The 26,782-nt window shown below is 37.1% G+C and overlaps 1 protein-coding gene across 1 annotated transcript; it reads left to right on the forward strand.

The window, feature by feature from the left end:
- Positions 1-53: 53 nt before the first annotated feature.
- On the forward strand, positions 54-25,618 carry LOC139140463 (allene oxide synthase-lipoxygenase protein-like). The gene is made up of 12 exons (XM_070709751.1): positions 54-545; positions 7,640-7,684; positions 8,423-8,554; positions 8,881-8,978; positions 10,865-10,985; positions 11,408-11,503; positions 16,421-16,635; positions 19,486-19,745; positions 20,070-20,158; positions 22,346-22,519; positions 24,039-24,202; positions 24,624-25,618. Exons 1-12 carry the CDS (start codon positions 87-89, stop codon positions 24,736-24,738), a joined length of 1,968 nt encoding a protein of 655 aa, XP_070565852.1. The 5' UTR covers positions 54-86; the 3' UTR covers positions 24,739-25,618.
- Positions 25,619-26,782: the final 1,164 nt, after the last annotated feature.

Here is a 26,782-nt window from a genome sequence, read left to right on the forward strand (position 1 = left end):
TCCAACCCTACCTTTTATAACGAACACAATTCTCGACTTTACAGCATTCAGGTGTCTGCAAGGCGGAGGCTGACAGGGTTCCGAAAATGGCTGACTGCAGAATCACTGTCAAAACTGGCGATATCAAAGGTGCTGGTACAGATGCCAACGTTTACATCATCTTGCATGGCGACCAGGGCCAAAAATCAGATGAGAAACGGCTGGATATGATTTTTAGAAACGATTTCGAAAGGGGCAGCAGTGATACCTACCGCGTCTCTGATATCGACATCCGTGGCGATATCAGAAAAATAGAATTACGGCGCGACACTAGAGGGATTGCAGATGACTGGTACGTCGATGTCGTTGAAGTCGAGCATTCCAGCAGTAAGAAGAAGTACGTCTTCCCAGTCCATCGATGGATCTCTCAGGCACATCTGATTCAAGAATTCGATTGCTGTCTACCGCAGAATGATCCACACCCACAGCAACGCAGACAAGAGTTGGTCAAAAAGAAGGGACTGTACAAATTTGAAAGCAAGAATGAAGAAGGATTGCCTCCGCAGGTGGGTAAAGTTGGCGTATGTTATGTAAGCGCTTTTGTTGATGTTTTGTTGAGGTAGATGCTCCTTGGGGATAGATATTCTGATTTTCAGTATTCTGGCCTACCTCAGGGGAGGGCTCATTTTAAAGTTCTTGAAGTATGTAAGTATACTTAAAGTATTCATGGGCTTAGCGGTGTGAAAACTTGAACTTTTTGTTTGTCATCTGTGGGCATCAAGCTATTATCGGTACAAAGTTGCATTTTCTTTTCCTAACTTAAATGCAATTCGTAGAACAAATTTGTTTTTTTCGCATTGTAAGAGTTATCAATGCTTCATAAGCACACGCGTCGAGTTGTACCACCGGAAACGAACCTTGCCGCTAATTGTCAACCGTTGTGATGGTTTTTTGATTCACAGTCACCCCATACAAGTGTCATAATCTTCCAAATTGGCGCAAAGAAAATCAATATTTCGCGCTGTCGATACATAGCGTCCATGGACGTGATAAATCCCGCGCAATAGGTCAATTCCGGACTTCGAATGGACCACGGTGCATACAAAGCCATGCGCGCAAACGCGCATAGACGTACATGTATTTTCATACGCGTTAGTACACATATGGGCTTGTTTGTGCCGCCATCACACGATTTCTTGGGCGTACTAAAGGCCGAGTTACACGAGGCAACTCGTTGAGCAACGCGACGAGCAACACGACAGGCAACGCGAGTTGCCCGCCGTGTTGCTTCGTTTGTATGATATCGTCGCGTCGCCCGAGGTGGTCAGGCGACGTCGCCCGGAAAACCGACATGTCGGTTTTTCAGGCGACGCGTCGCCCGTCGCTTGGACGAGTTGCCCCGTGTACACACAGCGTCGCGTCGCCTGAAGAAACCTTTGACCTCTATCATGTGCATAACAGTGATCCTGTTTGCGCTCATCGATTGTAACTTGTTAGTACATGTATACATTTACAAAACTCGAAGAGGAAATATACTATAAACTGTAAAAAAAATCAACCAATCAACATGCCAATAAATCAATAAATCTATAGACAAATCAAAAAAAATTCACCCTCTCTAGATCAATCTTCGGTAAACTGGTGAATAGCCGCTTCAATATTAGATGAACTGCTGAATGATAATTTCTCCTGAGGAGCCATCAATATTCTCCGTTGTCCTTATAAATGGACTGATATTTACACGTATCGAACGCATCGATCAGGTCGGGACGACACAGAGAGAATGCAATCAGCCTGACGAAAGACAATGTGGAAGTAAAACTTTCTGACTAATATGCTCGAGCGTCGCCACGTCATCGTGATATAAGTATTTTTCTCTTAAGCCTATACATAAAAAAAATGTCAATATATTTTCTTAAACCAAAGAATTAATCAATTAATCGAAATTATTTCATCCCTAATTTACCGACGAGCACATATAGACATGCTAGGCTCCAATAGACTGTACACCAAAACGGACAATTTGCGAGATGTTTTGCGAAACGACGAATGAATAAAGTCTTAGTGTCATTTTTCTTGCGCCTATACGCCAGGTCATTCTCACCATGAGGAGGGATAACTACTAAAGAGAACAAAAATTTCCTTTTTCAAGGCAGATAAGTGGAGGCGAAAGCAATGGCGGTAACCATAAACAAAATTGCGAAACGTTTTCCCAATTTCACAGAATTTCACACGGTTCCGTTTTTGGACAAGTGTCTGTCCTTCAACTGAATGTCAGTAAATCCGAAGCACTACTGTGGCTCGGTTTGTGGAAAAATAGACGCGACACCTCGGCTGGTTTGAAATGGAAATCATCATCCAAAATATTATTATAGATTTACTTTGGTTACGACCGTTTACACCCAGGACTTGTACTTAACTGGGAGAAAAAATCGAAAGGCTTAAGACCGTTTTGAAACTTTGGTCAAAGCGTAAGCTAAGTCTGTATGGTAAAATCACTATCATCCAAATAGTAGCTCTTCTAAAACTGTTTTACGTATTGTTAATTCTTGGTGCTTTTGATGAACTTTTGAAGCCGATCAATCAAGCAATTTTCAAGGGTTTTTTTTGGAATAATGGGCCTGACAGAATAAAAAGACCCACATTGCTTTTAACTTTCGAACGTGGAAGGCTCAAAATGCCCGACATCTTTGCCCTCCATGATGCATTCTGTGCTTCATGGATTCGTAGACTGTGCGATTCAACGATCACTCGCTGGTAAGCTGAAATTGCTAGAATAATGAACATATGACCTATTGTACGACAATATTTTGTACCCGTTAACCTTAGCCATGAGCTGATAATTTGCATTTTAATAACCTAATATATTTTTAGGTCGAATGTTCTACAAGCCACAGGGATTGTTTTCTGTTTGATTAGGTTCTGGATAAATTCTGCCTCGTATGAGATCAGAAATAAGTCAGCAAGCAAGGGAGTCCAGTATAGTACCCATAGGAATTCCTATACACTGTTGGAAAATGTGTCCTCCAAATTGAACAAAATATGTTGTCAATGAGGAAATCAAGCATACTGATAATGCATTTCTCGGTATATAAAACCTTAGCATTAGTAGTATTTTAAAAAATATAAGTAGAATTATATCTTAATACCACCTATTTGTAACGGCGTGAACCGTTTTTGTAAAAAAAATGCTTGATTGATGATGTTTTTAATCCGTGGCATTATTAGGCCAACCATATTTTGATGAAGAAATCAGAGAAAGACATGATAAATTATGTCTAAATTGCATTTTGTCACAGATTTCAAACCCAAGGAAATGACGTTTACAAGCTAATTTTACATAAACCGCTGCGATTTTGTGAACTAATTCGTAATTTAAATTGCTCGAGTTGCGCGATACATTTTGCGGCCAGGCATTTTTCTAGTTTGGAAAGAGAAAAAACAATTGTGTGGAATCGGCTTTAAATTGATATTTGCGAGTGTTGACTAGCAATATTGAGCATGAAGTAGTTGCTCTTGTGCGACGTGTTCTGTCTTATACGTGCAACAAAATCAAATATTGCAATTTGATACACTGCTCCTTATTTCGGATATGCGATTTTCGATATTGGTTTGGACCCGACAATGTTACATTTTTAGTGATAATCCCGTCTCACTGAGACTGAGACATTTTAGACAATACATCCATCCGCGTCTATACTGTCGACATGGATCTAGAATGGCTGTCAGTCGATGATAGTTTCATAAAGACACTTCTTGATCCCGTAAAAAGTGAAAAAAGAAAGTAAGAAAAGACATCGAGCTGTAGAGAAATGAAATTTATTACGTCTTTATCAACCCCCCATCAATTATTTTATTCTGAATAAGGAACGCATTTAGCCGAAAAGTAGTTACCATGAAACTTTGTCCACTCTGGCAAACGCAACTCAAAAACAGCTCTATTGGAATGGGGGGGGGGGGGGGAGCATGGTGACCATGTGCCGTCTGTTTCGGAAACAAAGCAGAGTAACTCGTTTGTAATTAAATATGCCTGACTGAAATTTCATTCACTGTAAAACTCATTATGTTTGGCATAGCCGTCCGACTTGTGACGCCAGGTCAAGGTCAGCAATGATTTTATGGGTTTAAATCAACTTTCGCACGGTGCTCTCGGAGTGTAATCACTAATTACAAACCTTCATTAAATATACAAATAAACCTTAATTAACTTGACACTGCACAGTGCTTCACACAACAGTCAGATATTTGTAAGATCAATATCTGTAGCTACTTTCACCAGACGTGGTGCCAAAATTTTCAAGTTGTATTGCTAATTGCAAACTTTATTAAATATGCAAATGAACCCTCAATTAACTTCACACTACTAATACTTCACAACACAGTCAGATATCTGTTTGATAAGTATCTGCAGCATGTTTCATCGAAATTGATGCAGTTATATCGAATTTATAGACTAGTTACAAAACTTCATTTAATATGTAAATGAGCTATTTATTAACTTTACACTTCACAGTGCTTCACGTTACAATTATATATTTATAACGTAAATATCTGTAGCTGTTTACACTAAATTTGGTGCCATTCCGAGTTATACCACTAATTACAAAGTTAATTGAATATGCAAATGAATCCTTAAATAACTTCACAGTTCTAAATGTTTCTCAACACAGTCAGATATCTGTCGGATCAGTATCTGCAGTATTATGAGCATAAAACATAAAATTGTGTTCTAAAATTTCATGATCACGATCATGAAATTTTAGAACACAATCATAGTTTTTATGTACATAAACATACACTTTAAGAACATAAACATGTTTTTTTATGAATTAAAACATAAACGATTTAAGAACATAAACATAAACTTTTAGAACACAAACATGAAATTTTAGAACACAATCATGGTTGTTATGAATATACACATACAATTTAAGAACATCAACATGGTTTATGAAACATACATAAGTTCTTAAAACATAAGCATGAAATGTTTGAACTCATTCACACGAATGTTTTTAGTTGAATTTTGCAACACTTGGCTTGCAATAGTTATCGGTCGTTTGTATCCGGATGTTTCGTGTCTTATTTCCTTGCGAACTGTAAGGCAGGCGGCCATATTAATCACTTGCATCTGACAGTTATGTGCATGCATTAGTGACTGATAGTTAATGATTGCCGAGATCCGCGAAAGCTGATGTAAGTACGATTCGGTCGATGAAAGTCGTATCAAAATCAGACTCGATTTTATAAAGTGACGGCCATTTCAAGTTCTCCAAATTAGCGTGTGAGTGTAGCCCTGCTGTGTGTTTCCGGCGTTATACGGCCTCCACCCCAGCCCTGCTAAGCTTCAAAGCCAAACCGGAGACATGCGATGCCAATTGAGACCGCACATGAAAACTACTTTCCTGACTATTTTCGGCCGAAATCAATTCGATTCCGCTCTATGCCTACCCGAATAACTCAATCGCTTACAGACTGCAAAAGATTGCTCTCGCGGCACCCAAACCATTAGTTTTCCTGCGATGCACGGTCAAGGGCCCAGTGACCGACGGTCGTATCTCATATATATTTGCCGGCCACTGCGCCCTCGACTGTGCATCGCTTGATGCACGGTGCAAAAACATGATCATTTTCTCCGCATCTGGGGCCAGGCATTGGCTATTGTAAGAATGGCTAAGATTTGCAAATAGTACGAGTGCCGTGATTGTGTTGATTATTTTCAACTTTGAGCTACCTTCGAAGTTAGATTTCGTATGCCCAGAGTAAATTTACCTACATGGTTTCCGGAACCAAACATCCTATGTCGACATTGAATGACAAACGAAAAATCATTTATTTTTGAGTCATTGCCGCACATGCGAAAGGAGGGATAGATAGTCTGTCACCATGATCACCAGGTCACGTGTGAGAAAAAAAAATCAAAGATGATAATAGTCATTTCACCACTTAATGCCAGCATAGAAGAACAAAGTTGGAGACTTAAAAGTGAAGACGTGCAAATGACTTCAACTTTCTATGTTTTGTCGTTCAATTTCTGAGCTTGCCACTATGCAGATGTGCTGATCACATGATCTTGTCCGGTAACTGTTCTTATTAATATGCAGTCAAGATTTTGACTCAAACATAAGCCCATACCTGACCCAATTTTCGTTTAGCAGCGCAATCAGCTGTAGAAATGGGGCAGGGACCCTGGCAGACGAGCCTGGCGAGGGTAAAGTATACCTGGGAGATGATTGTTTCAAAGTATTCAATGTATCGACAGAATAAATCGCCTGTTTCGTGAAATATTTTTTAACACAGATGTAAAACAACAGCATAATTATTTGAACTAATTTTTGATACTTGGATTGTGAACCAACGTCGGTTCAATTCACTTATTTTTTATGAGGGATTTGTAATTTGCAACATTCAGCTAAAGGGCACCCAACACTGTTGAGAAATTTGAAACATATAAAGATCCAATCCTCCCGAATTAGTTCAAATCGTTTTCACATATTTGAAAATTGCAGACCATTCAACCGAAGCAGATTTGACTTGAACTTTTTAAAAATTTGAAGAACATAGGTAAATGTACATCCTAGGTAATAAGGCTTCCTATTTGTATTTTGCTAATTGAATGCCATTTCAATATACAGACTCTTTTCAATATGTACCAGAACAGCTTCGACCCTACCTTGTTAAGTTTATATGTATCCGATCAATCTCTTTGGAAAGATGCGTTCAATCTCTGGAAGTTAGATTAGCATTTGTTTGTGCTGTTATATGTTGAGAACCGTCCACAAGGACTGTGAAATGATTGGACCATCACTTGTCAGTGAATATGTAGTACAAAGGGATGCAGTAGGAATTATAAATAACAATTACTATAATGCAAGATAAGCTACATCTTAAACACATTATAGACAAAAACATCCCACTACGTAACTGAAAGGCAAATTCGAGGACCTCCGCGTAGTGTTTCTCTTTAGAGTTGCTGGAAATTAATACCAACTATGTCCTGACACTTTGCTCGTACCACTAGTAAACCATATTATTTTGAACGATCGGTAGTCTTTTCGAGCGAGACCAAAAGGACTCAAACTCTATATGAAATTAATTGGCAAAATCCCCATTTTGGTGCAACGCTATGTTACACTCAATTTAGTTGGTGCGTAACACAATTTTAAACTGATTTTATAGTCTATACGAATAATACTTTGGTATTTAACCTGAACACCTGGTTTCTGTTCATTGAGGCAGAGATTTGTATTCAAGACATTGTTTGGAACAAGGTTATATTCACAAAACTAGAGAAAAACTGGTTCCACTGAAACAATACATATTTTCTGCAAACCTTCCCATATCTATAGGAGTTGTATAAGACTCTGAATTATTTCAATTTGGTCTTCTCAAAACATCAAATAATTTCTAAAAATACAATGAATGGAACACTTTCACCATCGGAATGTTTCCTCGCCTTTAAAATACTGGATGTCAAACCAGCTTCTTGCAATTTACAAATTTAATTGCTAAAATATTATTTGTATTACAGATATCAACAAACTTGGTCTGACCTATACCACTGCTTCCAGACATTTCCCTGTAATAGCGATGGCCACCTCAGGTCATTTATTCTAATTATTTAAGCTTACTATTTGTTTGTATCCGCTTGTGTTGTCAGATCGAAGACGTGCCGAAAGAAGAGCGGTTCTCGTTTGATTATAAGGTAATGTATGCTGTCATTGAGTTCCTGCTATCGAATAGTGACCAATTGTTTACATTATCATTACACTGTTTAGCTTGGGAGAAAAATGATCTATGTTAGCTTTCCTTAGCTTTTACCAAAGTAATGAAAAATACAGAATCAGAAGTAAATCCTATTTTCTCTGCCATTTTTACGTCTTCAGTGTTCTTTCATTTTTGCATTGCCTTTCAACCAATAAGAAATCGTTTCTGAAATTATAAATTACAGGGTACCCGATGCCAACACATTATTTCAATGATATCGAAAAACACGTGCGTCATTTTATTTTATCAAATCATATACTATTTTTTAATTTTATTTCAACCAAAGCATTATAAAAATGCTACTCTGTTGAGCCGCACTACACTGAAACTTTCAGAGAGCAAATAATGTTCGAAAACTCTGAAAATTCATGGTATAATACGTGATCTGGTACATAGATATTTACTTACTTAAACTACGCAGTTTGCTAAAAGTTGTCGGCCGTCTGGACCTCAGACATTTAAAATAAACTCGACGGTTTAATTATGTAACCCTCGTATAAGTTCGCTACTTTGTGTAAATTTAACTGCCGAAATTGTTCAGTCACGTCATCCGTAACTGAGGATGTTGAAAATATGTGGTAATAAATCAGACTGGTAAAGAGTGGTGAGAGAATATTGAAAACATACCACTCTTGAATCTAAAATTTCCGCACTATGCTTTTTAATTAAATTTCAGTTGGAGATATTTCTGAAAGAAACATCGAAAAACACGTTAGCATTGATATTGAAATCACCGAAAATGTTGTTCTGGGATAGTCTCGACGATCTGACAAACATATATGGAGGACTTGGATTACCAAAGCCTGCAGTAAGTAATTACAAGCACCATTTCCCTGAACATGAATGCTGATGTCTTTCAACAGCAAGAACAAATCTACTATTGCTATTATAAAACATAGCCACGAACATTTGCAAAGTTTGCTAATATTTCGAGAAAGCAATTTGTTATCTCAAGGATTTGGCAAATTGACTCTGCGACGTGGAGGGAAGTCACAAGTTATGAACAACATTCAATCAAAGATAACACGTAAACAAGTGCATAAAAATACTTCCGAAATTTCCCTTGTACGATGTTGTTTCTGTATATGGTATTGCAATGAATAGTAATTTCTTCATGTTTGCAAACATTTGCAGGGATGGTACCACTGGGAAAGTGACGTCGAATTTGGCATGCAGCGTCTGGCAGGGTGCAATCCTGCAGTAATACGATTATGTAGGGAGATTCCTGAAAAGTAAGAATTGTATTTCGTTAGGGACTGGACATAAATTAAAGGGACGGTGTTTTTCAAAATGAGACAGCACGAAAAATAGTGAACCTTCGAAAGCATTTCATACGCAATAAACAATGACAATCCCTTGCATGTCACAGTCCGTATCAATATTATCTTAATTGACATATAATTTCTCATTTTTTGAACTTTCCAAGAATACTTTTAAGCTTTACAAACAATCACTATAATGAAATTCTAATATCATGTTTGTTTTTCAGATCTGCTCTTTGAAACACCCAATTCTCATTACGTACGTTTATATCATTTGTCAAACATTTATAACAGAACTAATTTAGCCAGTTTTGTATTGTAAAAGAAATATTCACACTTTCCTAGAGCACAATGTATAGTCAATAAACATTTCGATGAAAATTCCAATTTCATCCATAGATATGCACTTGTGATCACCCAGTCTAATTAAGTAAACGAATATCAATAACCCAGCGTTTTTTAAATACACAGATTTAGCTAGTTTTTTATTGGAAAAACAATAATAGTTTCCTCTTAGGCTATAATGAACATATATAGTGAATTAAAATTTCAGTGAAATAAAAAAATCAAATTTCTTGCACACAAATGCACTTTTAACAACCATAGTCTAATTAGGTTCACAAATATCAATAATCTTGCGTCTAGAAGTACATAAAAATTTGCTAATTTAAATGGACAAAAAAGCAGTTTGTCAACCATGACTTCTAATAAGTATTCTGCTTAGCTGGATACCCGGCTTTCATTAGAAAGGCATTTTATTCTTCTATAAGATAACACATTGTAAACCAATTAGGTAGCAATAGCATGTGAATGAGAGAATTTGATCGAATTAGTTGAACAGTCAGGCTCTAACAACCAAGTTTTGAACGAGAATAGTAAACAGAACAACAACAATAATTTCAGGGTAAGCAAACCATATTTTGTCCCTTTGGGTATAATGGCACACTGCCTGCTGCATTTTTTCAGCTTATTTTACAATTACTATTTATCATAAGAAATGCAATTAGTCGTCATGGTTGAGTGTGCTACTCTGAGTTTTCAAATGACATACCAAAACTAATATAAGAATAATCACTAGGCGAATATTTCAAATAATTACAAAAATGTTAAGGTAGAATGCGCCTCGAAATTGGAAGGTTTAAACTTTTGCTCAAAATTACCTATATCTAATCTTCAAACATTCTCCGCGGATCAAGAATGAAAATAAGGGATCATCTCGCAAAGTTCAGTACTAAGATACAACTTTTCTATAATTTACCGAAATTTGCAATTCAAAATGGCTTCCATCCCTTTATTAACTCCCCGGGGAAAATAGAATTATCTATCATTGAAAAACTGAGACAGTGAACTTTTTTTATTCGAATAACTTTAAAATGAGAACCAACAAGTGATAGATCGGAAAAGAATTGTAAACATTGAGAATCGGAATGTCTGTCCCCGAGGCGCTCTCTACCTTAATATTAGAAACTCGGAAAAGATAATTATAAAACATATGAGAAAATATCCTTGCCCATACATGACTTTTCATGACGATATTTTAGTGGTTTGTGCTATTTATATTTCGATAGTCTGATTCAAGAACTTTACTAACTTTTTAGCTTAACGTTAGATCAGTGAACTTTTATTAAGTGAACGAATTTGGCTTTAATTTTTCAAACCCTGAAAATTGTGTGTATTCAACTAGCAACTTGTGCATCAAAGGCGAGCATGAAGGAATATCATATTTAAGTCATGAAAAAAAGCCTTTTTTGTTCTATATGATTCTTGAAGATAATATTGAATAATATAGAATAAACCATCCATAATGTTTACCAAATTGCAATCATAATAACAATCTGCATTATTATGCCACACAGTCTGGGAGTGACCGACGAAATCCTGCGACCAGTTTTGGAAGGTCTGTCTATTAAAAAGGTTATCAAGCAGAAGCGTTTATACATAATAAATTACGAAGTGTTAAAAAGCGTTAACGACAAGGTAAGAACCTGTAATTCAGACTGAAGTATGCAAACGAAAATGAACTGATCATCAAAGGCACGAAAATTAACATTATAGCAGAAAGGGTACTGAACACGAGCAAAATAAGCAATGTACAGTGGCTTAAAATGACAACCCCTCTGAACAGATAGTAATTTTCTTCTTGTGTTTTGACCTGCGCTCTTCGGATTGTAATTTTATTCTTCTGTTTTGACTTGCATCCTTCGGATTGTAATTTCCTTCTTATGTTTGATCTTAGTTTACTCTTTACATTGTAATTTCCTTCTTTGGATTCATGATATTATTTAGCCAACCATTTTGTAACAAAGCAAGTTTCAGTGATTTTATTTAAAAACAACCTTTTTTCAACTTGACGTTTTCGAACTTAGTTAGATTTCAAAATCATCTCTTTTCCGTCGCAGGTTTGCGCACCTATTGCCCTCTTCTTTGTGAACAGTAAGAAGGAGTTTGTTCCGGTAGCGATTCAGTTGTCGCAGGCCAAGGGCGAATATAATCCGGTGAGTACAAGAATGATTTATTCTTTACCTTTTTTCGTGGTGTTGAAGCTGTTGAGCTGAAGCCGATGAGCTATTTTGTGCTTGTTGTTGTATTCTTTGTGTTGGTTTGTCTAAGGAACGGCTGATCGGATACAATTAGATTTTAGAAGAAGTATACTTGTCAGCCTGTAATTTGCATATCACTCGATTTTAAATGATCTTGGCCAAACAGTTCAAGGTGGTGGTAGAACACGACAGCACTGCTGCAGGTCATTTGCAACCTAATTAGGTACAACTTGGTGGTACAATCGCTTAACTCTGCATGTGGGCAGTCAAAATAAATTAACAGAAACTGCTCAGTTATAACACACTACACTGACACGCCAATCTGGTTTGAAACATTTTACTGTAGGAAAACAAATTACTGGTTATAGAATAGACTCTCGAGAGTCTATGGTTATAGAAACGTTTAAAATTATATCAATATAACGACGTCGGCAAGCAAATGGGCACCTATACTTGCCCATGAGAACATGACATCATGCTCAACTAGGTGCCCATTTGCTTGCTGATGCTGTTATACTATATTGTAACAGTTTGAAACTTTTTGGGGTAAGCCTAATTCACTTGCCGCGTGCAGCGAGCCAAATAAAGTTCACGATTCACGATTAAGCTAGAAATGGGTGCATTTTCACTCTAATTCACTTTGTCGATTCATCTTCACTGTTAAATCACATTTAAGTATAGACGCCTTTTATGTGCATAAAGTGGCGCTAGTACAGAAATTTGCGAGAAATTTGCGAGAAATGGACACTTTCTCGCTGTATTGCGAGAAGTAAGCGAGAATACATACTTTCTCGCGATCAAGCTGCGAGAACTGTGCCTTCTTGCATGCATCTGCGAGAAATTGAATTCTCGCAATCAATCAGCGAGAACTATGTTTTCTCGCTCTGCATCTGCGAGACATTGTGAAATTTATGTGAAATGTTTACACAGAAGAATACAATTTCTCGCAGATGCAGAGCGAGAAAACAAATTTCTCGCTGATTGATTGCGAGAATTCAGTTTCTCGCAGATGCTGAGCGAGAAAACACAGTTCTCGCCAGCTGATTGCGAGAAAATTAAATTATCACTAAGATATTGCGAGAAAGTTATGTATTCTCGCTTACTTCTCGCAAAAAGCGAGAAAGTGTCCATTTCTCGCAAATTTCTCGCAAATTTCTGTACTAGTGTGGTGACCTGCGATATGTGTGTTCACGAATTCAACATGTGCTGGTCGGTAAGGGACTGGAAAAATCTATGGATGGCAAACCATCCTAGTCTACCTAAGTACTTTAAAATGAATTATCAAACGTCTGTAAAATATGAAGGCTGTTGCACTAATATACTAGCAAATAAGTTCAATTCAGGTCAAAGGTCATCCTGGTTACTTGATATTTATTCTGTACACCTACCTCCCATGATGGCCGTCAAGCAAAAATCAGACCTATAGCCATATTTGCTAGGTCAAATGTCATCCCGGTCGCTTGAAATTTTAGCAGAAATCTTAGTTAAATCATCTCAGACCTCGAACTCTGTTAGCTAACCCATAACTTATATATGTGCATAATTAGTGAGGTACATGATGATTTGAGGGTCGAAGGTTGGTGTCCCATACCAGTCACAGTTCGATGGACACCAGCCGTCTCTGACTCTTACGTAGGATAAGATATAGCCACAGCTTAGTTGCAAAGGTATAGGGCAGGTCAAAGGTCATAAATTCTCAAATATCAAAATCCTCAAATATTGTAAAAATCTTCTTAATATTATCATGGCCTAGATATTTGAAATATAGCAACCTCACCATATTTTCTACAAGATTAATGAACAGAATTTTGATTGATCAATTTTACCTTCTCGTGTCTATTTATAGATAGAGAAGGTATTAGAGTTGAAAACCAATATGCTGCTGTCAAGAACTTCCGTCTGTCAAGACTTCCGTCTGTCAAGATCCGTTGACGTCATGCCATTGTGATGGGTCATATCATAAACTGGTGGGGGTGTTCATGGCTCAGGTTGAGGTGTGGGAGAATGATTTGAGCTATGACAAAAATCAAAAGGGACTTAGCGGCATAGCCACAGTGTTAAGCCTTTCTCCAAGGTTTCTTAGTTGACTACAATCTATTACAGACTACTGAGCTGACGTTAGGGGTACTCACTTGTGTTTGCTCACTCTGTGAGCGCTAGTGTTTGGTACTGAGTTGTGTGGATATCCCCTCATGGCCTCACGTGATCTGGGCCTGTTGCATAATCTGCAGAGATGATCATATGCCTCCGAGTCTGAATACTGTCATTGTGTAAGCCTGTCGGCATTTTCCTTGCATTTTTTCTCATTTAATTTTGCAAAATATCGGCGAGTACCTCAATATTTCAAGATAACCCTTTCTTCCCAATCGTTTCCTGGAGTTTCAGAGTCATATGAACGAAAATGAGTGAAAGTTTTAGACAGGAAAATCGGACGTCGGCCATGTTCAATGTTTACAGTACAATCAGAAGTTTACGTGGAGGAATTAACCAACAAACACAGGAGTGTTCATGATGCCCGCCCTCTAGAGGCAGACCCTCCTATATGAAGTACCACATTTGATGCTTGTGGAAAGCTTGACCACACAATGGAGCATTTAAACTTTTAGAAAATGACAAACTGAATGAAAAGGTATTCAGAAAATGTCAAATACTGAGGAAAAATGCGCAAATATTCAAAATAAACAGGTTAACTGATTGGTCAGCTATAAAAAACAATGAAAATGTTTATGATCAAAAGTTTTTGAGATGCGCACATTTTAACAAATACAGAAATTATTAACATTATAAATATAAGACCAAACTATTTTTTCAGGGATGGGACAGGTTGGAAATGAGGGGTGAGAGACAAAGGCACACCTATTGCTGCATGTGGATGCAGCCACACCATTTCATTTACAGCATACTTATTCACTGTGTTGTGTTCAAGTTCCATATTGTACTGACTGTCATACAAGGATAACATAAGCAAATCAACTCAAATTAGAAAAGGATCAATGCTGTTATGTGGATTTTGCTGAACATGGCTGATATTTCGCCCTATATATTTGGTATCCAGCAAAGGCATATTTTGATGTAAAGTCAAAATTAACACTACATTGCTGACAATATATTTTACCGTTTCTGCATGAATTTTTCTTTTTTAAATTATAGTATATTAGTACTTCAAACAGATTAACAGTTATCGTGATGTCAACCCATAATTTTACATCACAAAGACTGTAATTCTGCCAATTTTTTTTTGTTTTTCAGTCATTTTATAAATTTTGCACTGCACAAGATGATTGAACAAATTGCAATGTTTGAATTTGTAAACTCAAAGAATAAAAATCCTTTGGTCACAAATTAAATTATTTTTTGAAAAGAAATTTACTCTTAAACACTTTTAGCATATATTCTTTACACGGTCATGTATTTCAAGGAAAATATGCCTATTAAAAACAGTAATTTCTTCACTTTCAATTTTTTTTCAATACTATGACAATTATCAGCCATGAGGTTATACAAACACAAGACCAGATAAGCGTTTTTCATCATTTCCACAGGACTCTTTGGAAAATCCATTAAAAACAGTTAAAAGTGACTGGAAATGATCACTTGGTATACATTTAATTTACAGATGCCAGGTTGGTGTTTTCACATGCACTCAGGTCAGTAAGGAAGTGCGTCATTACTATTTGGACTGTTAATTCTTATTTCTGAATTGTTTAACTATTTTCCACATTGAACTATCTTTAGGCAGTTTATACTGTAGCTCAGAATTTTTTTGATTGATGTATTTAATCATCTTTTGGGTTCTTTGGGTCCATATCCCACCTCATGCCCCTACATCATCAACTATTTACCAACAACTCCATGCCAACAACCAATTACCTGACCTGGCCACACATTAGAGAAGGTACAGCGTCATTGACTGTATTTTTAATGTTACAATTTTACGTGATTTTGAAAAATACTGGCCCTCCCTATAACTTCTCTCGAGTCCCTTTCTGCATATGCCCCTTGATGTAGAATTCGTAAACACACATTCGCTGATCAAAGTTCATGTATTTAGAAGGAGTCGTTGAAGCCTGAATGTTCATTTATCCATGAAAATGAATCAATTACTTAAATTTGAGTGTAAATGCACCTATTTCTAGCTTAACATGCTAATCGTGCATCGTGAACTGTGGCCCGTGGCTCGCGACACATGGCACGTAGCACGCGGCACGTGAATTAACCCAACTTTTTTTGTAACCAGTATTTTTGTTTCCCTGCAATAACATTGAAATTTTCAAACCAGATTGGCGTGTGAGTGTAGTGTGTTATAATTGGGCAGTTTCTGTTAGTTTATTTTGACAGCCAACATGCACATCTTGTGTGATCTGACTCCGTTAATGTTGCCGACTTTGCCAGCTAGCTACAGCTACTGATAAGTGTAAGCAGTTTTATTGCAGCTCACTGCAGTAGCTTCGCTGTCTGATACTGAAAATGGTTGTTATAGGTATGATGCAGGATAGAGAATGGATGTTTGAAATGGAAATATCGAGTGTAAGCGGTAAATAAATAACGCATGACAGTGAGGGCAATATCAATATTGGTGGCCTGCCTAAGGGATGGTGATGCTGACCGAAATATGCGAGGGGTTTAATCAATATTTAGGTGAGGGTCACCAGCATGACACAAGTCGTGATATTGCCTGATCTTCATGTGTTATTAATTTTACAGCGAATGGCTAATGCATAGCGGGCGAGAGTGGAGAGCAATAGCAAATCCAACCATGTTATATCATTGTTTTGGAATGTCACATGGCGGATTTTTAGCCGATCACGAGATCAGTACTATGGGTAAGGTGTGATAATAGTTGTTATCTGTTGTGCTCCTTTTCTTTTCCAGGTATTTTTACCGACTGATCCTAAGTACACCTGGCTCTTGGCCAAGATGCACTTCAATAACGCCGATGCAAATTTTCATCAGTCGTGCGCACACCTTGGTTTTACCCATCTGATCATTGGGTCCATCACTGTCAGCACTAATAGGAACCTTTCGCCTTCTCACCCATTATTTCGCCTTCTGGCGCCCCATTTCCTTTACCTACTGTCCATCAACAGGTAGGTTCCGTGGTCTACAAGGATAACATGGTATGAAGAAGTTCTAACATTAAAATGTCAACAACAGTCTTACTTAGCATACAGAACTTGATAACATGAATTGCTAAAAGCAATCTTAGTAGACGGTATACAATGGCTTTCAAAAAGTATTAAGGATGCGAATTAATATTCAGCATGTTGCTATGACTTTGTCGAAAATGCATGTTACCTTATTATATTACTTTATAACACAGTAACTTGAGAAATCATGTCCCAAAATGACTGCTGTGCACTTTCTTTTCGGTATAATAAATGACACATGGGAATGCACTCATTAATAATACTTAAGCTTATTATTAGTCCAACAGACACCGTCTGGGGGACTCATCGGTTTAGTCATGTCCGTGCGTCCAAGCATGGTCCGTGTATCTGTCCGTCCCTTCACGCAGATATCTCACAGATGCCTGGAGTAATTTCATTCAAACTTGGTACAATGATTACTCCCTGTGACATACATTTGCACGTTAATTTTTTATTTTGGTGATCTGCTCCAATATGACCATATGACGGTTATTTTGTTTCCTGTTTTTGATGTTGGTGCATCATTTTTCGCAAATTCCCACCAATGTCGGGAGCGATTTCTTTCAAACTTGACATCTGGATTACTCCCTATGTCATGCAGATGCACATCAATTTGTTCTCTGATCAAATCCAATATGGGCATGTGACAGTCATTTTGTTTCCTGTATTTGATGTCGGTGCGTCCGTTAAAGCAAATTTCTCAGTAATACTGAGAGCGATTTCATTCAAACTTAGTGCATGGATTATTCCCTGTGTTATATATATTCCAGACACCTGGTACCACCACTAACTATCAGTGGTTCAGGATGGTCCTACTTAAATTTGTAAATCTCAAATGTCCCATGGACCTGGTAATGTATTACCTTGAATGAAAATGATTATTGGACCAGTTTAATGTCATATTGTATTGTGATCGGATCCAGAATGGCTGCTTGGCAGCCTTTTTGTTCCCTGTAGGTCATGTGAGCCACAGGGGCGCCAGAATTCATCCACAGGGACTCCAGGATACGTTCATACAGATACCGCAGACATGCCTGAGCCAAGTCTTTTCAGACTTGGCGCAAGGATCATACACAATTGCATACATATGCACGTACATTTAATTTGGCTTGGCATGCTTAATTAGTGTTAATTTGCATAATTAGTAATTAGAGCTATGTTTCTAGTGTGACTGCGCCAAATTTGATGAAACTTTGTACGGATGTTTGTCTCACAGTTCTAATAGCACACAATGACTTATGTCAGTATTGTGTCAATTAATTGGTAATTTGCATTTTTCGATGATTTTTTGAAATAAGGGTGGTATATCTCGAATTACTGCAACAAATTGAATGAAACACGGTACGAATCGTCAGCACACACTTCTATAGTATATGAGATACTTAGCAGTATCATATTAATTAATTGCTAATTTGCACATTCAATAAAATTTCCTAATAAGTAGCCTATGTCCAGAAACACCGCATTAATTTTCATGAAACGTGGTACAGATGTTAGTCTTCCAGTAATGAAATTGTGTGCAAAGATATATCATATCAATTAACTGCTTATTTGCATATTTAATGAAATTTCGTAGTTTGGCTAATATGTCAAGAAATAGTTCAACGGGTTTCAGGAAACATGGTACAGATTTTTAGTTCACATTGCCTTGTCAGTGAAATTAGATGTTTATCCATGTCACGTTAATAAAATTTCAATTTGCATATCAAAATGAAGTAATTGGAGTGATATGTCCAGATATATTACTTCAAATTTGATGGAACGTGCACGTGGTACAGATGTTGATCTGTTAGTACTGTAATACTATGTGAAGACATTGAGCAGTGTCATGTGTTGCTTATTTGAAGAACTCTCATAATTAGTGTAATGTCTAGAAATGCTTCATCAAATTTGATGAAACATGGCGAAGCTATGTTTGTCTTCAAGTAGTGCAATGAAGTGCAATGACTGTAGCAGTATCATGTCAATTAACTTGCTGATTTGAATATTTAATGATTTTTTGTAATTAAGCTATGTCAAGATATGGTTCATCAAATTTCATGACAGATGTTGATCTCGCAGTGCTGTAATTGTAATTCAGTGACACATCGGTATCATTTTAAATTAATTGCTAATTTGCATACATATTGAATTTTTGTCTTTAGGATGAATGTCCAGAAGCAATGCATCATTTTTTTTTTTGAAATATTGAACAGGAGTAATCTGTCAGTGAAATGAAAATATGTTTGGCAGCATCATGTCGATTCATTACAACAAGGCTTATTTAATGATCTTTTTGTAATCAGGTTGGCGCAAAGATTGGTTTTACGTTTTCGCCTCCATGGAGCTCATTCTCGGCAATAAAGGCCCATCTGTATCGCAATATTTTTAATCGCAGCCCCAATTAGAGAACACGACTTTATCCTCGCTCTCGGAGGACTTGTAATCAAATTACCTACTAACAAATGGGGACTGTGTCATCAACGATGACTTGTACAGACAAATTTGTGCAATTTGCATGTTTTCCATACAGCAAATATTTTGTTCTCCACTCACTGCTAAGTCACATGAACTGCTTGAAGGACACGTAAAAGTTTCCACCAATCTTCTATTCCGGGTAAAAACACAAAATATCACAAAACGTTCTTCCAATTATAAAGATATAAAATTTCAACTCTTGACAAAATGAGTGGAAACTATGTAGTATCTTACCTTATAATTTGACTCATTGATCTCATCTTATTCAGTATAATATTTTTTACTTTTCTATCGCAACATCTGACTTTCCTTTCTCTTTTCTCACTCGCTCAGCTTGGCATTCACCATATTAGTTAACCCTGGTGGCTGGGTCGATAAAACGATGGCTGTTGGACGCGATGGGATGTTTACTTTAATCGCACAAGTGTTTACGGAATGGAGGATGGATGTGGACGGCACTCTACCCGAAGACTTGAATCAACGAGGTGTGTCCGATACCGACGCTTTGCCAAACTACTACTATCGAGACGACGCATTATTACTGTATGACGCAATCAAACATTATGTCACCACAATTGTCTCAGCACACTATGGTAAGTTTGTGTAGATTACTCAGACCTGAACTGTCAATGGCGCTCACACCACGCATGCGCAACTGCACCCCAAGATCAACTGCGAAGACAGCGTAGTTCTCATCATACTGCGATCATCTCACTCAGAGCCTTTCACACAAAAAACATCGTCAGTATGTTATAACCTGCCAAAATGACTTTATTTCACACAATCACCGACTTGAAGCGAGTCTGTGGATTTATACTGTTTAAGCTCAGGCCTGAGTACATGGACATTCGTGCGCTTACTTGTGACATGGTGAAAGTGAAATAACGATGACCCTATCGGGGATTTTGTTATTTCAGATGATCCCGAAAAAATCCGATGGGACGACGAAATACAAGCCTGGGGCAAAGAATTGGTCGCGCCCATGCCAGAGGGATGTGGTATTAAGGTATTTAGTCTGAATCAATAAAATGTGGCGCCAAATATGCAGTTAGGGGGTTTTAAGGGACTGGACAGAAATGACAGGAGGGGTAGGGCCAGCGTTTTTAGGGTGGGTCACCATTTTTCGCGCAACCCTTTTCAAAAGGTTATGAAATTTTACGCTTGCCTTTGGAGGGTAGAGTCATCCCCGTTTTTGCAACTATCACAAATATAAGAAGGCAGGATGTTGCCGATATAGTGCTTCACTCAAAACTATCATATCATAATACATTGGAGTATGATGGGCAAACTATCAGGAATTTTCCCCTCCAAAACCAACTCTATCTGTACATTTATTAATGTTAAATAATTTATGTTAATGTACTCTGCTTGACGTGTGAAGTAAAACGTACATATGTGTACAAGAAATTTGACTTTGGAATGTCATAAAAAATATTTATCCACTATGCATGTAAGTCTATGAGAAAACTATGAACGATTTTTTTCGAGATTAAAACTGGCAATATCTGTGGATTCATAGATCTTTGATAATTTATATAAATTTCCATAATATAATATAAATTATCATACATGCTATGCCTGTATTGCCATTCTCCTATTGTTTAGACGGTACTAATATGAACCCGTATTTTAACTAGTGAAAATAGGAATTATATTTTCACTGTAACCGAACTACTTACAGCTACGCGTACGCGTGACCTTCGGTGGGATGTTCACATACACGTAAAACTGTTGAGCGAATTAGACTGTGACACTCCGAAACGTCATTGTTGAATGTGATTATGGTCAACATTTTGTTGTTTGTAGTCAGTTCATTCGCATTGCACTTAGATACAAGTACAGTTGTACCAAACGCATACAAACGAACGCATTGAAAATGTGCATGTTTTGTCTAACCGACACCTGTAATCCTTCACGGCCAGTACTAGTCCCATACGGTGGTGTTTTCATGTCGTCTGCTCTGCGCTGTCGAAGATTACGATCTCGGTTGACAGAACCGCTGTATGAAAAGTTTCTTGTTGCCGAGTTTAAGTATCTGAGTGATGAATTACATCGTATACAGCCATAAATGAGCCTCAAAAATCCAACCGCACTGAAAATACTCGAGACAGACAAGGTGCACATATTATATTTCTGATTTGTACCTGTCAGTGAGATTCACAGGTCATGATAGTTGTCCGGTGGCATCTCGTGATGTCTTCGCAACTCGTCAAAATACGGACACATCACTCCAATACGACGCGGTATCGCCCAACGTCGTGTAATAACCCCTAAAAATAACGTTGATATAAATGTACTTGATAGATACAAGTGAATATGTGTACAAAATAATTGATTTTGGAATTTCATCAAAATGTAGATCCACTATAGGCCTACATGTGTAACTATGAACACATTTTTCCCAATATAAAACTAGCGAAATTTGTGGATACATAGATGTTTGATAATTGATATGAATGTACTTTATTAGACTAGTGTGGTTACAAGTACATATGTGTAGAGGATGTGGAAATCTCATTTTAAAATTTCACCATAGTGTTGATTCACTATACAAGTAAGTCTATGCGGAAACTATGAATAATTTGTATTTGTAAAAGTCAAAAAGAATCTTTGAAAGTTCAAAAATCAAATTATTGTAGATTGAGATTTTATTGATATCACACGCAGGGGAGGGTCACTGTATTTTGTGCATGAAAATTGGGAGGATCACTCTTCTGTTCGCGAACACTTTTGATGGTCACTTTTGAAGGGTCATTTTTGAAAAACACCGTCCCCCCCCCGCCCCTGTAAATTATATCCAGTCCCTAAACATAGCAATTTCTTTACGGACATATGAGAGAGAGAGAGAGAGAGAGAGAGAGAGAGAGAGAGAGAGAGAGAGAGAGATTATTCTGCAACAGATTTGCTAATTGATTTAAGACAAGGGGGAGTAAGGACTACCATACAAAGAGGTGTGTAAATACAAGCATTTATGTCAGTTGAGCTACTTTTACGACATTAGCTGTCACTTTAAAAAGTCGTTGCTTGCATTTCAAGAATTGCCAGTATAAAATGTCCACAGGCCGCCAATCCTAAACAGTTTAACGATGTATGAAAAGGCAAACAGACTAAAAATGTATATGAAAGTAGTAGGTTCAAAAAATGTCCTTGCTATGTTTCGTCCGAGTTATTACACAGTCACTTGTCTTCACAGGGCGTTCCAGGAAATGGCTCTTTCCGAACAGTGGATCAGATTGTCCAGACTGTGACTTCCATAATATTCATCAGCAGTGCCGTGCATGCTGCCGTTAACTTTGGACAATATGAGGAATATGGATTCCCTCCAAACTACCCGGGAAAACTCCGAGGTGAACCACCAACGTCCAAGGTATGTAGCGAGACCAATGTTTAATAGAGAGACAGACAGCAGACAGACAGACAGACAGACAAACATACACAGACAGCAGACACACAGACACACAAATAATAGAAGCAAAGTATTGACAGCACTGCCTTCGCTTATTAATTGCAAACACATAGGCAATAAAATTCATCACTTTTCATAAGGTTGGAAAACACGATTGGAACTAAATTGGGATAATTGGATTGGCAGAATTTCTCAAGAATTTTAGAAATTTCTCTAATTTTACACCGTATTTGCTTACCATCTTTAAAATTTTATACACAATTTACGATGCTGTTGAAATCTTATGAGTAAGAATCAGTGCATGATAGTATCTAATGCAATATTGTTCAAAACATATGAACAATATTCACATTTGAATGAAAATATTAGAGTTGTCTAAAGTTTCTTCATTACTGAAACACTAGTAATAATGTTAGTTTGTCATTTTTCCTCGACCAAAATGAAGCTTTTCGATTGATTCAAAGTTAAGTCAGTCAGGGTCTTTTAAAATGTGCCCTGACTCAATTTTATGTTTATGAAGCCTTAAATTCATGAAAAAGTCAGGGGCATTTCAAAAGTGCCCTGACTCAAAATTCGTCAATTAGAGAAATTTTAAGCATTTTGTCTCGTTTCTTCAGTACATTTACACAAAAATGAACTTATTTTCATAAAAATGAATCCGATGAAAGAGGTATGCAATAATCGTTGTGTTTTCGTTGTTTTGTCCGATGAGAACAATATTTCAAATTTTACGCTATTCTATCATTTTGTAAAATTTCAGCTGTAAAAATTTCGATTTCGTTACATTTTCCTAATAATTACTCTCATCCAATTTTCCCAAATTAGTTCCAATCGTGTTAAGGTGGAAAGCAAAAATCAAAAGAGGTGATTCAAAAGTAGAAACCTGCACAAGTCAACTTTAAAAGACAATGATATAACACGATATTTACCAGTGTATGCTACTTTATGTCTTTTGTCGTTTGATTGGACGGACCATGCTGAATAATCTACAAAAAAAAATTTGCCGTATGTTTTGGTCATTAATGATGACATACTATTATGCTGTGGAATTTTCACTGTCAATAACGTCACAGTTATACAAGTCAAAGACAGTAATTTAATAAATAATCAGTTTTAGCCTTCAAAAATACAGCTGTGTGCCATAGTTTGTAGGCAATCAATCTTTTTTTTGATGTGTACTTTTTGAGAAAGACAGAAATCTTTCAATAACCTTATGCTGCAAGAACGACTAATACCCCTATGATGCAGTAAAATTTAAAAAAAATCAAAGAATGTTGGTTCGATGCATTCACTAGATTTGCTGCCAACATACATGTTTACGTGAATTGTATAAATAGTAAATACGAGTTGCGCCGAGAAAGGCATGTTTTCATAAGATTGTTGCAAACTAGGTGATTATATTATGATACTTCAGGGGTAGCAAATGTAAGTTACCATTTAATTTACGTTCTTCTCTGTAAATTTTCATGTGTTCAATCAGGTTGCACTTGATGAGCAAGCGATACTAGATCAACTGCCCAACAAAGCATCAACTCTCTCTATCATTGACGTTACCAAGTTGCTAAGCACGAAAGGGACCAACTCCTTGGGAGACTTTGAGGTCCCGTACCAATATGATCCTATCGGAGAGATGGCCGACAAAGAGTAAGTCAAGATTTCGTTCTATAATAAGCGCTGCAAAATTCAATGTACTATCAACTATTCAACTTCATTATTTCTGACAGCAAGAGTTACTGCGCTTGTAGCTATGCACGAACAAGCCTGATATCTAAGCGACATGTTGAAGTTAAAAAACAGACCACCCACTTGTTTGGTAAGAGTGACCAAGAAACTTTCATAAAGCCATATATAACTTTCCCATAGACGTCTTCTGAATTTTTGGTAATTTTTTACAGACTACACATTTTAAAGAAGGCTACGTACTAAATTTGCCGAATTATTTCCGGTTATGATGAGATCAGACATACTCCCACTAAAGCGAACTGGCAATTTCATTCATTATCACATCAGATGTTCATAACCAGTTAAAACACAAAAAAACACCACTTTATGCATTTTTCTCCAGGTTCAAGAAAAGGCTGGCAGAAATAGGGGATATCATCGATAACCGAAACAAGACACGTAGGGCAGAATACACGCACCTTCACCCAAAGAACGTTCCCAACGCAATTAGTATTTAGGATATGACATGACGTGAAAACCCATGCAAAGACTTTCGATCACAGTGACAAACATTCAGTGATTATGCTGCATCTCTTTGTATTGTTTTCATGATTCATCTGAAACACTTAAAAGTAGTTAATGTGTTGGTACACACAAGTAAGAATATATAAATATAATTTCCTTAACCTGGTGGTGGCTTAAATGCAAATATGCAGCTCAAGTACTTCACAGTGCTAGTATTGACGTCTCAGAACAACCACTGGGAGCCCAGGGATCTGGTTGTTGCTGTTGTTTCAAATAAGGGCGCTATCATTATTTGACAAAATGCAACAACTCTCTCCTTCAAGTTACGTAGAGAGTGTACCTTGGGAGGGAGTTGTTGCATAGGATCACTGCAAATAATAATAGCGTCCTTGTAGTCTTCAAGTTCGTATGACATCTACATTACGTTTGAAACAACAGCAACAACACAATAGATATGTTTGTTGAATTTTATTGGTCAACAACGACAGCAACACGACTAGTATAAAATTAAACAACAATACAAACAACAATAATTACAACAAACAGATCTCTGAGCTCTCTATTGAATAACGTAATGTAATCTATTAAACACATAGCGCTAAATCCTCCTTTTCATTGTTGTATTATCCCTGCTTTCATTGTTGAACTAAAAGACTTGAAAACGGCGGGAAATTTAAAATAAATGATTTGTTAATCAACCAGCCATTTCTGCCATTAATGTTTATTTTGCTGTTATGCCATAAAAGAATAATTTTAATCATGGGTAGATTCTGAGAATATCGGAGAAAATTAGGGGAGACCAGACTTCCACATGTAACAATGGGTGTAGCTCATCGGCTTTAATTTGGCAACTCTCGCGTTATTTTGCAGTAGATGATAATTGCTAAAAAAACAGCTGCAGTGGTAAAGTTTGCATTCAAATGATGCTACCAATGGTCGGGTCGATCACAGTCCCCCCCCCCCCGCAGCTGTCTTGAAACGTCCATTGTTTGAAGTGTGAATTACCCTAATTTTGCAATACGGATTGGTCTTGGAATTTATCATCCTTTTTTTCTCATCATTGAGAGATGTAATTTTACTGAACTTTAATAGTTAATGTATGAGTAAAAATGTCACTTTCAGAACAGAGAAACCTTTTAATACTCACATTTCCTGTTTGATTTAACAACATTTGTAGCATGGTTAGTGTAAGTGCTGTAGACACAAAACTTCAAGTGTTTTAAGTCCGTTCGAAGGAAAATGGCCTCCAATGTTGCGATATTTTATACCAACAGCATGGAAAACGTGAAAGTCCTGTAGTTCAACAGGCTGTTAAATGCCGCTTTTCCAAACCGGTGTTTGAGGGACTGAGGGTCGATCAAAAGCGAAATATCATTACTTGAATGACACTTTTGAGATTAACAAGCTTGTCAACTACCGGTATATAGATCAGTTCATCTTAATTTTTAACGACCGAAAAAGTTCGCTAAATTTCCGGAGACAAAAAAGCACGAGAAAACGTTAAGAATTTCTTAATATCAGTATTTGGGTCTCATTGTATGTGACACACTGATACAAACGTACACCTTGCTTTCCCCTCGCTGTACTCGCAGAAAGTTGAATGCACTATGGATATATTAACCGTATCAGTAAATTCATCTCCACGAATCATACATGTCCTTAGACGATCCATATTCCGAATTAACCATCTGAGTAAGGAATTTGTGAGCGGATTAGGGAAAACTTGAAGTGAGCACAGCGTTGTATCTCGTTCATTGTAATGTAAAGTAGGAATAAAACATTTCAAATGTATGTACATTGTCTGCTCGTATTTTTTATTGCGGGCGTGCCTAAATAGAACTAAACTTGATAAACAATCTACACGAAAGTGAGATTTCTTGGGAGTATCTAGTACTTTGTATCCGAGAATTACACGGAACACGATCATGACCTTTCTTGGTCACTGTACGAATCGGAAATCGTGTATTTGTAGTGCTGCAATTGAATTTGTTCGGTTCATAAGTGGCTATACTCGATATCATTCACTACCTAGGTATT

The sequence above is a fragment of the Ptychodera flava genome, chromosome 9 (assembly GCF_041260155.1).
Source record: "Ptychodera flava strain L36383 chromosome 9, AS_Pfla_20210202, whole genome shotgun sequence".
NCBI classification, from domain to species: Eukaryota; Metazoa; Hemichordata; class Enteropneusta; family Ptychoderidae; genus Ptychodera; species Ptychodera flava.

Coding starts and splice junctions, on each gene's coding strand:
- LOC139140463 (XM_070709751.1), top strand. CDS start 87: ATGGCTGACTGCAGAATCACTGTCAAAACTGGCGATATCAAAGGTGCT. Junction 19,746..20,069: donor AATTGTCTCAGCACACTATG/GTAAGTTTGTGT, acceptor TTGTTATTTCAG/ATGATCCCGAAAAAATCCGA. Junction 20,159..22,345: donor CAGAGGGATGTGGTATTAAG/GTATTTAGTCTG, acceptor TTGTCTTCACAG/GGCGTTCCAGGAAATGGCTC.